This window comes from Sardina pilchardus, chromosome 1, assembly GCF_963854185.1.
Source record: "Sardina pilchardus chromosome 1, fSarPil1.1, whole genome shotgun sequence".
Taxonomy (NCBI): Eukaryota; Metazoa; Chordata; class Actinopteri; order Clupeiformes; family Clupeidae; genus Sardina; species Sardina pilchardus.
The window spans coordinates 32,802,184-32,817,670 of record NC_084994.1 but is presented as its reverse complement, the minus strand read 5'-3'; the positions used below and the strand labels follow the sequence as shown (position 1 = coordinate 32,817,670).

Here is a 15,487-nt window from a genome sequence, read left to right as displayed (position 1 = left end):
TTTTATGGGGGGACGTAGAGTAATGCAGGTTTACCATACATAGATTTCTCGAAAACATGCGCACGCACGCAAGGGGCAGAAAGCACCATGAACAGCATTAAGCAGCTGCTCTCCGTGAAAAGATTAAAATGAATTTTAGTGCCGAAAACAGCACTATTCAAAATGACGATGGTTAGAGAATGTTCAGGAATGTAAAGTAATGCATAGCCTATATTTGCCAGAAACCACCAAAACCGGCAAAAAGACGATGTTTTATAAATAATGAAAACGAACGACAAACTCTGAAATAAGCTCATAAATGAGATGTTATCATCAATTAGACAACAGTGGCATACAAAAAATGCCGATTATAGCGTACAGCAGCTGGTTATTAGGTTAACTTTATAACGTTAAGACCGGCCATTCGGCGTCTTCTGCCCCGTGGGTGCGCGCGCATCTAGTTTTGTTAGTAAACAGGAAATCTGTGTATATGACCTCTGTAATATAAATGTCCAATTCGGACGGGACTAGACATCTCTGTCATTTTACCTGACATGGGAGGAGTAACTACGTTTACGTTCTGCCGTCACATCTTCGTCGCCGTGCACGTGATACTTTGCGTCAGATACGTGCAGCATTTTCAGATTTGAAAGACTACACAAGTTGGTTAAACTAGCAAACGTTAGCTTTATGTTATGCCATAAGTAGTTTGAAATGGCTAACAATATCAAGCTATTAGGCAAACTAGCTAACGTCCTATTAGGAGCTGCACAGCATGTTATGTTTTCATTCAGACTATAGGCCTATTCGGACGGGATTAGTTTTATGGGGGGACGTACAGTAATGCAGGTTTATCATATGACCTCTGTAATATAAATGTCCAATTCGGACGGGACTAGACATCTCTGTCATTTTACTTGACATGGGAGGAGTAACTACGTTTACGTTCTGCCGTCACATCTTCGTCGCTGTGCACGTGATACTTTGCGTCAGGTACGTGCGGCATTTTCAGATTTGAAAGACTACAAGTTGGTTAAACTAGCAAACGTTAGCTTTATGTTATGCCATAAGTAGTTTGAAATGGCTAACAATATCAAGCTAATAGGCAAACTTGCTAACGTCCTATTAGGAGCTACACAGCATGTCATGTTTTCATTCAGACTATGGTGGAATTGTTTTCCAATCAGGATGTGACGAAATATTACAGACATCTTTACAGAGGGTCGCGTTCGCACGGGATTAATATTACCTAAGGTAATTTCTCCGGACCGTTTTACGGAAGGTAAAAGTGTCTGTAAATGTCACCGACATACTCCGTTATGTTTGCTGACATGGCGCGTCCGGACGGGACTACATTACCTGGTAATTATTACTTTACCTGATGTCACCCCATAAAACTAATCCCGTCCGAATAGGCCTTTAGTTTTATGGGGTGACGTCAGGTAAAGTAATAATTACCAGGTAATGTAGTCCCGTCCGGACGCACCATGTCAGTAAACATAACGGAGAATGTCGGTGACATTTACAGACACTTTTACCTTCCGTAAAACGGTCCGGAGAAATTACCTTAGGTAATATTAATCCCGTGCGAACGCGACCCTCTGTAAAGATGTCTGTAATATTTCGTCACATCCTGATTTGAAAACAATTCCACCATAGTCTGAATGAAACATAACATGCTGTGCAGCTCCTAATAGGACGTTAGCTAGTTTGCCTAATAGCTTGATATTGTTAGCCATTTCAAACTACTTATGGCATAACATAAAGCTAACGTTTGCTAGTTTAACCAACTTGTGTAGTCTTTCAAATCTGAATGCCGCACGTACCTGACGCAAAATATCACGTGCACGGCGACGAAGATGTGACGGCAGAACGTAAACATAGTTACTCCTCCCATGTCAGGTAAAATGACAGAGATGTCTAGTCCCGTCCGAATTGGACATTTATATTACAGAGGTCATATGATAAACCTACGTCCCCCCATAAAACTAATCCCGTCCGAATAGGCCTTAAGACAACGAGATATGTAGCAGGGTAGGCTATATGGAAAACATCCTCCCTCGTTTTTAAAAATAATTCCGTCAAACGGTATGCAATGAACAGCTGGGGAAGTGTGTCGTTAACCCAACGAGCAAACGGGAACAACATCACCCAAACATGCTGTTTTAACTTGGTGAAAGTGAAACTGAAGTTCTAAGTGTTCAGGAATGGTTGTGTGAATCCGTGATAAAACCTCCGTTTCAATAGCTAACATAAACGAAAGGCCAAACTGCATGAACAAATTATGCATTCATAGCCATAGCGTTTCTGTTGCAATCAAAATCAACCTAAGCCAACACGGTCTCACACCCAACTCGTCGAGCGAGGATGCATGCAGCCGTGAACGTCACTGCTGTTCATCTGTCAATCATCACGTAAAGCCCGCCCTGACAATGTGATTGGTCCGAACAGATCTGTATCTCGAATAGTAGCAGCTGAACGGTAGCCTGACTCTCGCCAGACCCTTGTAGTTCCGCCATGCTCCATCAGAGGCGTTTCGCTGAGCTCCACACAAGGGTCTGGACGCGAGGGCAATCCAAACCCCTGCCAGTGATTCAAAAGATGAGCAACCAATCAGGAGCGCCGAAGCGAGTGTTTGATTCAAATAACAATGGCGGCACGCCGCGAGGAGTCTTGTGCTGACATTGATTCTGCTATTTCAACCGTTTTGTCGAATCTACTGTATCGAGTATTCATTCTTTAAAAGATTAACAGAGAATAGTTTTGAAGACATTTATTGGTGGCAAGGATGTTTTTACTCTTCTTCCGACCGAGTTTGGCAAGAGCTTGAAGAAGCCTAGCACGTCATTCAAGATAACAGGCAAGTGGTTTATCAAATCACATGCGAGGATGTTTTACAAGGACCCGCCTTCAGAAATACATCTCCTATCGCGAAGTCCCAGATCCTTGTGTGAAGCAGACAGCGAACTATAGGATCTGGCGAAAGTCAGGTTAGCTGAAAGGAGCAGTGCCAGACCGAAGTTCCCTGCAGAAAAAGGATGTAGGCGGGGCTAAACTTCGGTCTGGTATCCAGGCTAAACAATCAGAGCAAATGTTTCTCAAAATGCTTCTATGCTTCTAAGTCTGAATGTCAAAATTATTTGAAAGTTTGAATGTGTAGATAAGACCTCTGTGAAGTCTTTCAGAGTTTTACTGACCTCAGTTTCTCCAGGTGGCAGTTTGGGTTTCTAAGACCAGAGAGCAGCTTCTCTGTTGATGTTTGCAGATCACAACCAGTCATGTCCAACTCACTCAGTTGAGAAATATAGGAAAGAACTGAGACCACAACCTCACGGGAGCTGAGTCCACGGCTGATGAGTCTGTGGTGAGAGAGGAAAACACTTTAAGCAACAGGTCCTCTATACTCCTTACACTGCAAACATGAAAAGACAGAAAACAAGATGTGCACTGTGCAAAATACAGACCTCACTTTACAGACGTGATTCAGTGGTTGATGGAGCAGTTGTCCTCCACAGTCCTGAAGCTCACTGTCACTGATGTCCAGCTCTCTTAGGTGGGAGTTTGCCCACTGAAGAGTCAAGGCCAGAAATCTTCCTCTCAGTTTACAGCCAACAAGTCTGTAAGAACACAAACCATGTAACAGAGAATCACAAATAGTGAAATCAGAGAGGCATGACGAGTGATGTTTTCAGTGTCTAGTTAATACACTCTACGGTTGACAGGGCTTTATACAGGGAGTATTATACTAGACAGGTCTGGGACCAGTTCATTCACACCAACATGGACATTAAAAACCCAGTGCTTCTCAAACTCATGCCTTGAGTCTAGCATCTCAGAACAGTGACAGTATAATCTACTGTATGTCCAAAGTGTGGAGTTGGTGCAGGTGCAGGAAGAAAGCTCTCTGCATTATAAGAGACTCCTCTCACCCGGCACATGGACTGTTTGTTCTCTTGCCGTCTGGCAGGACACATTGCTTCAGAAAAACAACAACAGTCAGAAGCTGCCAAAGCTTCATTCCACAGGCCATAAAATTGTTAAACTCTTTGTAACTGACACACAAGTTGTATAAGTGGGTACGGATTTAAAACGATTCAGTGTATTCATTTATTATGCTCATTATTCTGTATATTCTTAAGCATCTGAACTTAAGAACTTGATTGTAATTTGTTAGCTTTACACTTATCTTTTTTGAATTGTCACTTTTAAAACAGCTTTTTTTAAAACTTTATTTTCTAACTGATTACAAATGTACACTGTAGATGTTTTACAAATATGGCTAGAATGACAAATAAAGTTAAACTTGAATGTGTACTGTAGATAAGGCCTCTGTGAACTGTCTTTCAGATTATACTGACCTCAGTTTCTCCAGTCGACAGTTTGGGTTTCTAAGACCAGAGAGCTGCTTCTCGTCTGATGTGTGCAGATCACAGCCACTCATGTCCAACTCACTCAGTTGAGAATAATATGACTGCAGAACTGAGACCACAACATTAGACGAGCTGTCTTTGAGTCTACAGCTGATGAGTCTACAGTGAGAAAGGAAACCAGTATAAGCAACATGTCCTCTGTACTTCTTACATTCCCAAATATAAAATGCCAATGAATAAAAGATAAACAGTTTTTAGATCCAACAGAATGCACCAGTCTGTGTGCACTGTGCAAAATACAGACCTCAATTTACAGTCTTGATTCAGTGGTTGATGGAGCAGTTCTCCTCTACAGTCCTGAAGCTTACTGTCACTGATGTCCAGCTCTCTTAGGTGGGAGTTTGCCCACTGAAGTGTCATGGCCAGAAATTGTCCTTTTAGCTTACAGCCAACAAGTCTGTAAGAACATACATCATGTAACAGAATAGATACAGTAAGACCTCTGTGCTTTCAGGATATCACTGACCTCAGAATCTCAAGTTTGCAGTTTGGACTAGTGTAGAGCAGAGAGCAGTTTTTCTCCTGACCTCTGCAGGTCATTCTGACTCAAGTCCAGCTCAATTGTAATTTTAAATTATGATCAGACTGCTGCCCACATTACAATTAATTGAAGACCAAACATGTATGTATTATTATTCACAACATACAGTTATTAAAGAGAAAATTATGCCATATCAACCTAAATGTTCCACTGTGTGGATTCTGTGCTCTATATACTATCCTTTACAAATAATGAAATTAGAAAAGATATATCAATCTGGTAAACATAGCCTGTGTTTGGCAGTATGTGTATGTCATTAGTCTACAATATTACTAACCTCAGTGTCTCCAGTTTGCAGTTTGGACTCTGTAGAGCAGAGAGCAGCTTTTCTCCTGACTCCTGCAGGTCATTCTGACTCAGGTCCAGCTCTCTTAAGGGGGAGTTTGCAGACTGCAGAGCGGAGGCCACGATATCCCAGGACTTCTCTGTTAGCTTACAGCCAGCAAGTCTGCAAGAGGGATAAGACCCCCAAACATACAAAGATTACAGTAGAGAATGAAACCCAAGTACAATTACAGTTATTACTGTATAGTGTCTAACCACAGACACTAAATTATAAAGGCTGATCAGTGTTACTATAACAGAGGTGCAAGTACATCCTGTGCATTGAATTAAGAGTTTGACCAGATATCTGCTGGTGCCGAGATGGAGTATTATCATGATGGAAATGTAATTACAGAGGAAAGCTTGTGTATCCGTCAATTAAATAATACTCTAATCTACATCTATCTGATGCTACCCTGGCCTAAGTGCTGCTACTGACCATTTCGTGACCAGATACCACCTGGTGCCGAGATGGAGTATCATCATGATGGGAACGTAACACTGAGGAAAGCTTGTATATCTGACAATTAAATAATACTCTACTCTACATCTATCTGATGATACCCTGGCCTAAAACACTTACTATTAAAACTGGAGAATAAACATATGAATTGAGGTATCTAAAAATAAATACTTGAAAATACTTGACGTGTTTATTGTGAGGAAATATGTGCATGTGCATCCCGCAAAATTAGAATATTTTGGAAAAGTACATTGCGCTGTCTTGATTGAGGGATTGAAGGGTCAGGAAACTTTACTAAAACTTTGACTTAAATAGATGAGTAGAGCTCTTCCTAGGTTTCTACAGTATATTATTAAATCTTCATTCTCATATTTTTTCATGAGCTGTAAACTGTAATCATCAAGATTGAGATTATCAAAGTTAAAACAAAAAGGCTTGACTTTCACTTTGTGTTATGAATCTCGAATACATGAAAGTCACACTTTTGAAATAAATGCAAAACAAATGTTGATGTACAGTACAGTACCTGTTTGTTATACATAACTTCAGAATTGTGATGTGTTTATTATACTCACAGAGCCTTCCTGCAGCATCTCACAGCTGGCATCAGTCTGTGTTGTCCCTCCTCTGGTATTCTGTATTTGCTCAAGTCAAACTCGTCCAGGACCTCGTCAGACATCAGAAGCATGTGGGCCAGTGCTGACCAGTGGGCAGGTGACAATTCACCTGATAGGTTATCTGGAGATGTCAAATACACTTGCATTTCTTGATGTAGAGAGTGATCGTTCATTTCAAATAAGCAGTGTAAAAGATTGATGTATCTTTCAGGAGAAGAATCCTTCCTGTTGAGTTTCTTGATATATTCACATGTGCTCTTGATGTTGCCTGAACTGTTGTGGATGCTTGGAAATAAGCCTTGTAAAAGGGCCTGATTCTGCTCTACTGATATGCCTACAAGGAAGCGGATATAAAGGTCCAGGTGTCCATTCTTGCTATCTAAAGCCTTATCCACTTCCCCTTTCAACAGATTATACAAAGTATTATCATGATAACAATCATCGTCAAAGTCATAACTGTCATAATCATCATAACTGTCATCATCATACTCTTCTTCTTCCTCATCCTCTTCTTCCTCCTCATCCTTCTCTTCTCTCCCCTCCTCTCCATTCTCCTCTTGTCCTTTCTTCCCTTTACTCTCCTCCTCCTCCTCATCCTTATGGTCTCGACTAGGAAGTCTCTTCAAGGAAATTCTATTGAGAACTGCATCCAACGTGTTTTCTTTCAGATAGGAGGCAAACACATGCAGTGCAGCCAGAAACTCCTGGATGCTCAGATGCACAAAGCAGTAGACCTTCTTGTGGTGAAACACACATTCCTCCCTGAAGATCTCAGTGCACATGCCAGAGTACACTGAAGCTTCACTGACATCAATGCCACACTCTCTCAGGTCTTCCTCATAGAACATAAGATTGCCATTCTCCAGATGCTTGAAAGCCAGCTCTGCCAATTTCAATATGACACCCTTGTGTGATTCCAGGAGCCTCTGTCCATCTGTCTCACTTTCTTCTTGAAACTTCTGCTTCTTGCTGGTGGTCTGGATGAGCAGGAAGTGTATGAACATCTCAGTCAGTGTTTTGGGGGCTTCTTTCCCATCATCTTGTTCCAGTATCTGCTGAAGGACAGTGGCTGAGATCCAACAGAAGACTGGCATATGGCACATGATGTGGAGACTCTTGGTTGCCAAAATGTGTGAGATTATTTTGTTGGCTTGAATTTGGTCACTAATCCTCTTCCTGAAATACTCTTCCTTCTGTGGGTCATTGAACCCTCGTACTTCCGTCACCAGACTGATGCACTGAGAAGGGATCTGACTGGTTGCTGCTGGTCGAGAGGTTATCCAGATGAGAGCAGAGGGAAGAAGAGGTCCCTGAATGAGGCTCGTCATCAGCACATCCACTGATGATGTTTGTGTCACATCACACAACGTGTGGTTCCCTTGGAAATTCAGTGGAAGTCGACTCTCATCCAGACCATCAAAGATGAACACAATGTGGCAGTCTTTGTATTCACCATTCTGTAGCTCTCTAAGCTCAGGGTGGAAGTCAAGCAGGAGCCTGTGAAGACTGTACTGATCATGTTTGACCAAATTCAGCTCACGGAATGAAAGCACAAACATGAAATCTACATCCTGATTAGCTTTCTCCTCTGCCCAGTCAAGGATGAACTTCTGCACTGAGACGGTTTTTCCAATGCCAGCAATGCCCTTGGTCATGACTGTTCTGATTTGTCTCTCCTGTCCAAGTAAGGGCTTGAATATATCATTACAGTTGATTGCAGTGTCACCAGTAGTTTGTGGCCTGGATGCTGACTCTACCTGCCAAACCTCATGCTCATTATTCACCCCTTCACTCTCTCCCTCTGTGATGTAGAGTTCTGTGTAGATCTTGTTCAGGAGTGTTTGAGTCCCTGACCTTATGATGCCTTCACATATGCTCTCAAACCTCCTCTTCATGCTGGCTTTATGGGTCATCAGTACTCTGTTCAGAACATGATCATCTGTTTGGCAGGACACAAACAAACAAACCAAAGGATAAACATAATTCATAACTAATTGGTCAGTATTTCTAGAACACAGTTTTCTTTCGAAAGTACTTGTATCAGATAAAACCTTAACAGTTAATAGAGTGCGTAACATTTTTATCTATTTTAAATAAATAAGTCTTTTTATCTATGTACAAGCCCTGCTCTTGGACACATACATGTATCTTCTAGTACCTGTTAGTTTGGCCCTTTTGACTGGAGCATGCTCAGTTAGCAGATGGGTGCTGCCTGTCATGACTGTGTGCTCATCTAAGGGAGGCTGTGGAGAGATCTGTGCCGTGTGGATGTGTGGATAAAGAGGGTGCTGGATGTGTGGATGCTGCCCCATGGCTGAGTTTGAGTACAAACGCAGCCCCGTGTCTGTGTGTGGGGATGGAGGAACTTGTGCCATGTGTGCAGAAGGGTTCAGATGAAGTGCCATTTCATTGTGTTGGCATGACAAAGGTTGGGCCATGGCTGTAGGTGGGTATTGGTGAGGTTGTGCCATGGCTGTAGGTGGGTATAGTGGTTGAGTCATGTCAGGGTTTATAATGGGTTGTGTTCTGGGTCTCTTTCTGCACTGGGGGCAGCTGTAGTCTCCTGATGGACCAGACTGGCTCCAGTAGCTGTTGATGCACTGCCTGCAGAACCTGTGTCCACAGCTGGTGATGACTGGGTCCCTCAGTAGCTGCTCACACACTCCACACCTGGACTGATCCTGGGTCAGTATGTTCCTAAATCCACAGGAACAGGAATTCTTCATTCACAGCAACTGACACTGAAGACAGGCCAATTGCTGCACACATACAGTCACAGGAAAACATACCACAGTGGAGGTGCAGATGAGAGTTGGTAGAAGAATATGATTTGTGCTGTTAAGAAGTGAGTGTGCACACATGCTTGTATACTAAGGACCACACACCACAATGTTAATTTTGTCAACAGAGATTTAGACACAAATTATCTATCAACATTGTTTATCTCAATAATGGTAATGCAAATGAAAAAAAAGACTAAATTAAAATGAAAGCGAAATGTCAGTTGCTTGCTCTATTTTCGCAAATCCAGGTGTAAGTTTTAGTTTTAGTTTCAAACATTTAACATGCGAATCTGCAAATCCCACCTGCTTTAATGAACAGAATCTTTCTGTCTGGATGGTTTGTTTCTGCTCAGTGCTTGCCAATTTATAACAATTGTGTATAATGTCATGTTCATTCTAATTTCGTTATCAACAAAATTAAAACAAAAATGGCATGAAATAGCTAACGTTGTATGTAATGAATCTAAAATGAAAGCTTCACTTTTTTTAAATAAACTTTTCCACAACATTCACATTTTTTAAGATGCACCACTATATAGGGAAAAACACTCTCTTTCTTGGCTGTAGGTGGCACGCACGCACACACGCACGCACGCACAAATTTGTGATCATGCACCTCAACACCCCTTGATGATAACTGTTTAGGACACAAACTAGCAAAGACATGGGGCGGCAACAATGGGATAATCTATCCCTTCTTCTATCTTTCTTTATGTAGATCAGTTAGGATCGAGGCCCGAGGAGCGAGGGAGGACTTATAAAGGCTGAATGAGAGGCACCCTATGTCTTTAAATTTGGAAACAACTCACCTTGGATAAGACAGCACTCTACCTGTGCTGACCCCCTGATGCCCATCAGTGGACACAACTCACCTTGGATAAGACAGCACTCTACCTGTGCTGACCCCCTGATGCCCATCAGTGGAAACAACTCACCTTGGATAAGACAGCACTCTTCCTGTGCTGACCCCCTGATGCCCATCAGTGGAAACAACTCACCTTGGATAAGACAGCACTCTTCCTGTGTTGACCCCCTGATGCCCATCAGTGGAAACAACTCACCTTGGATAAGACAGCACTCTTCCTGTGCTGACCCCCTGATGCCCATCAGTGGACACAACTCACCTTGGATAAGACAGCACTCTTCCTGTGCTGACCCCCTGATGCCCATCAGTGGACACAACTCACCTTGGATAAGACAGCACTCTTCCTGTGCTGACCCCCTGATGCCCATCAGTGGACACAACTCACCTTGGATAAGACAGCACTCTACCTGTGCTGACCCCCTGATGCCCATCAGTGGAAACAACTCACCTTGGATAAGACAGCACTCTTCCTGTGCTGACCCCCTGATGCCCATCAGTGGACACAACTCACCTTGGATAAGACAGCACTCTTCCTGTGCTGACCCCCTGATGCCCATCAGTGACGGGCTCCTCATCCTTCAGGGACACGTGGCTGAACACGGCACATGCTGCTCTGCCTGTCTGATCTCCACCAACAGCATCCTCTTCCTCTTGAGGGAAATCCATCCTAATCAACCAATCAATCAATGCCAAAATAAACAGAGTGAGTGTGTGTGCTGGGGCGGATTTATCAATTTGAGGGCCCAAGGTGAACACAGCTACGGGGCCCTTCATATACATTCTTTATGCAAAAATGCAGGAAGGGCCACTTAGTGCATCTGTCAATAGCCTATTACTGTCATACAATATGATAACAGTAAGTACTGTAGGCCTACAGTAGTATGAAAACATGAGCAAGTGGTATAAATCAGGCAATATTGTTTGAACTGCATGCCCATATAAGGCCCTACATATTATGGGAAAAAGTGCAAAACTGATGATATTAAGAATCTTGTAAACTCGAGGTTTGAACAAAATCTGAGGTGGTTCAGCAAATCTGATGGACACGAAATGACCCATAACGTACCGTGTGTGTGCGAGAGGAAAGTGTTGGAGAGAGGTAGAGATTATACAGTTTACTGTCATTCTACGAGACATCTGTGCCTGCGTCGGATGCGGCAGCAGCAGCTCTGAATGCACGCCATGTTTCGTGGAAATCCGTTTATGGGGGGCCATGCAGAAAAATAATTTATGCTACTACATACTATACTGGTCTATACTGTAGGTGGCCGGACACAGTTCTCTGTGAATATCTGGAGAACCTAAGGGCCTTTTGTGTAATTTGATTCATGGGGGACTATTCAATAAATTAATATACGTGTACATTTAGTGACTGTACACTATGCACATGCATGCACAAACACATTTAAAGATACATGAACATACATGCAGGCGCATACACACACACACACACACACTCATACAGATACACAGATACACACACATACACACACACAGACAAGTGCATACAAACACATACAGTACATACAGACATACAGGTACGCACACACTCACATTCATGCACGTATACACACACACATGCATAAACACACACACACATACAACAGTAGACAGAGAGGCATAAGCATGCACACACGCACCTGCATGCACATACACATAAACACGTACACACTTGCATGCACAAACACACCCACATGCATGCACACACACACACACACACACACACACACACAAGCGAAAACTCACAGGTGGATGTAAACAAGTTGACAAGCGTGATTCATTTTTGCGGCGAGATTGATGATCTAGGGTTGATTATTGCTGCTCCTCCCTCAGGTAGTAGGCCACGCCTATTTTATTTTGTCTCAAAACACACCTGACCACATTGCATCAGTACTGTCTTCAGAGTTTGTGGGCCAAAGCTAGACTTGCCCGTATCTTACATACTGTACTGTAACACAGATGTAGCACTGATAAAAAAAAGTCACTGAGCATGTTTTCTTGTTCTTTGCTAAAATAAAGCCACCGTTAAACCTTTCAATCTAACACAGAGAGATGGAGATGCAGAGAGAGAGAGAGAGAGAGAGAGAAAGAGACCGCCTAAAACAACAGAGAAAAGGAGACGCATGTGTAGCAGTCATGTGCACAATGTGACGCCATTTTGTTTTCTCTTTTTGTGTGACTAGTGTTCATATGTGCAATATATAACCTACGCCTACAAATGGAAATAATTCATCCTTACGTTTACTCACATGTCAGTATTGATTTAAGTTTTGCTATTGGCCTATAATGCTACAATTAGATTAGAATACGGAGGTGTGTCTTTGAGCCTATTGAAAAGCAATTTACACCCATTTTGTTCAGATGAACAAAATTCATGTCAGCCACAGCCTATGCAACTCAACCACCCAACAACAGAATGTAGCCTGTCTACAAAAAGTCACATACTAGAGGAAAGTACTCACAGTAGTTTTCGTAGTAGCTTTGTCTTTCCACCAGAATGGACTACATGTTCAAGTTGATATTCTGATCCTTTCGTTTTCACCTGTGCGCAGGTGCTCTTATCAGACATTCTGAAGGGCTAGCACAAGCCCACAGGAGGAGGGCTGGACCAGAAAAGCCAGTTTTGTTACAGATGAGGCATTTCCTTCTAGGCATAAATGCAACACAGACCTACTGCTACTCTATGAAAATGAAATATGATTTTATTTTATCATTATTTTCTTTCTTGCTAGAGAGTTTAGCCTGTCACCACTACCATATTGCACATCAAAACTGTTGTATTACAAACCTTATCAGTGTATAGGCTACAGTAGTGTGTATAATCTCATATGTAGGACGGGTTTGAAAGTTTGATCATGCACATTTTGATCTGGGGGGTGTGGGTTATATGTTATATAATAGTACTAGCTGTGGCAAAATGAGATAGAGATAGATAGATCCTTTTATTGATCCTTTAACAGGAAATTACAGTGTCACAGCAGCTTCAAGACAGACATAACACCACCCATTCATACACATATATCCAGACCTAATAAGTTAATAATAAGTTAAAAATACTTAAAAACTATACTAAGTAAAATCATTTTTGTGCATTATAGAGTCTTATAGCAGCTGGGATGAAAGATTTCCTGTATCTCTCAGACTTGCACACTGGTGCAATCAGTCTTTGACTGAAGGTGCTATTGTTCACCACCTTCAGAGAGTGGAGTGGGTGAGTGGGGTTGGCCAGTATTGAGCCCAGTCTATTCAATGTTCTGGTCCCTGCCACCTGCTGGACCGTCTCCAGCTCAGCCCCTACCACTGAGTTAGCCTTTCTGATGAGTTTATCCAACCTGTTCCTGTCTGCAGTGCGGGCTCCCTCTCCCCAACAGGCCACAGCAAAGAACAGGGCACTGGCCACCACTGTGTGGTAGACATTGCAGAGCAGGGGTTGGCAGATATTGAAAGATCTCAGCCTCCTTAGGAAGTAGAGTCTGCTTTGTCCCTTGCGATACACCACCTCCATGTGGCTCTTCCAGTCCAGCTTGTTGTCCAGCTGCACACCAAGGTACCTGTGGTTGGCAACCAGCTCCACCTCGCTGCCCTTGATGGTGACTGGTGTTGGCTGGATCCCTCTCCTCCCCTTCCTGAAATCCACAACTATCTCCTTTGTCTTTGTGGTGTTGAGATGGAGATTATTGTCAGCACTCCACTGCACAAAGTTGTTGATTGTTCTCCTGTACTCCTCCTCATCTCCCTTGATGAGGCCGATCACTGAGGTGTCATCAGAGAACTTCTGCAGGAAGCAACTGTTGGTGTTGTGTTGAAAATCTGCTGTGTAGATGGTGAACAGGAAGGGGGCTAGCACAGTTCCTTGTGGCGCTCCCGTGCTGCTTAGGATGGTGCTAGAGACACTGTTCTGGAGGCGCACATACTGTGGTCTGAGGGAAAGGTAATCCAAACACCACAAGACCAGTGATGTATCCACCTTCATCTTTTCCATCTTCTCTCCAAGCAGACGTGGCTGGATGGTATTAAAGGCGCTTGAGAAGTCAAAGAATGTAATCCTTACAGATGCATCAGGGGTGTCCAGGTGTGTATAGGCCCTCTGCAGCATGTAGATGAGGGCATCATCCACACTGATGTTAGGCTGATATGCAAACTGTAAGGGGTCCATCTGAGTTGCCACACAAGTCCTGATGTAGAAGAGGACAAGTCTCTCAAACGTCTTCATGACATGTGAGGTGAGCGCTACTGGTCTGTAGTCGTTGTGGTGGGTGGGATGATTTTTCTTGGGGACAGGGACAATGCATGATGTTTTCCACAGCTTTGGGACCTTTTGTAAGCTCAGGCTCAGATTAAAAAGGTGTGTCAAGATACCACATAGCTCAGCAGAGCAGGTCTTCAGGAGCCTTGGGCTGATGTTGTCTGGGCCCACTGCTTTCCTCGGCTTCAGTCCGCTCAGCCTCATCCTGACCTGAGCTGGATGGAGAGTCATATGTGGGGCTGCTGCCGGGGCAGGGGGTGTGAAGAGGGAACTATGAGCAGATAATGTCCGAGAAGTGCTGGAGAGAGGAGGGGGAAATGAAGAAGCAGCTGTGGTCGCCAGATCAGGTGGGGGAGGCTGAGGTGGTGTGGGGCAATCAAATCTGTTGAAAAATCCATTCAGATCATCAGCCAGACTCTGATCACCATCAGGCAGCGAACCGCCCTTCCGCTCCATGCCCGTGATCTTCCTCATTCCATCCCATACCTGCCTCACTCCATCCTGCTGCAGCTGTTGTTCCAGTTTTGACCTATACACTTCCTTCCCCTCCTTGATCTTGACTTTCAGCACCTTCTGGATTTCTTTGATTTTATTCCTGTCCCCTTCCTTGAAAGCCTTCCTCTTCTCATTCAACAAGGCCTTCAAGCTGCTGGTAATCCATGGTTTGCTATTAGGGAAACAGCGAATTACAACTGATGGTATTATGTCATCATAGCAGAAATTAATATAGTTAGTAATGCATTCTTCAAGCAGTCAGCTGTGTGGCCTTAACATGTTAAAGTGTGATGAGCAAGCCTGCATGCTGTCCTGCATCCTCAGCTCCCTCTACAGGTGTGTGGTGGAGAGCACGCACGCACGCACGCACGCACACACACACACACACACACACACACACACACACACACACACACACACACACACACACACACACACACACACACACACACACACACACACACACACACACACACACACACACACACACACACACACACACACACACAGGTGATAGCGCACACATGCTGGCCTGCATCCTCAGCTCCTTCTACAGGTGTGTGGTGGAGAGCACCCTGACCTCCTGCAGCACTGTGTGCTATGGCAGCTGCACAGTGGCACACACACACACACACACACACACACACACCCTGCAGCACTGTGTGCTATGGCAGCTGCACAGTGGCACACACACACACACACACACACACACACACACACACACACACACACACACACACACAC

The 15,487-nt window shown here is 43.6% G+C and overlaps 1 protein-coding gene across 1 annotated transcript in view; it reads right to left on the bottom strand.

The window, feature by feature from the left end:
• Nucleotides 1–12,517, bottom strand: part of LOC134078219 (uncharacterized) — a 30,159-nt gene extending 17,642 nt beyond the window's left edge. The window contains exons 1-9 of the mRNA XM_062533979.1: nucleotides 12,465–12,517; nucleotides 10,514–10,669; nucleotides 8,513–9,051; nucleotides 6,313–8,293; nucleotides 5,228–5,398; nucleotides 4,654–4,806; nucleotides 4,338–4,508; nucleotides 3,444–3,596; nucleotides 3,177–3,338 (exon numbers count right to left, since the gene is read on the bottom strand). Of these exons, the coding sequence (XP_062389963.1) occupies nucleotides 3,177–3,338; nucleotides 3,444–3,596; nucleotides 4,338–4,508; nucleotides 4,654–4,806; nucleotides 5,228–5,398; nucleotides 6,313–8,293; nucleotides 8,513–9,051; nucleotides 10,514–10,668 (3,485 nt within the window). The 5' untranslated portion in view covers nucleotide 10,669; nucleotides 12,465–12,517. The remainder of the gene's footprint in view (nucleotides 1–3,176; nucleotides 3,339–3,443; nucleotides 3,597–4,337; nucleotides 4,509–4,653; nucleotides 4,807–5,227; nucleotides 5,399–6,312; nucleotides 8,294–8,512; nucleotides 9,052–10,513; nucleotides 10,670–12,464) is intronic.
• Nucleotides 12,518–15,487: the final 2,970 nt, after the last annotated feature.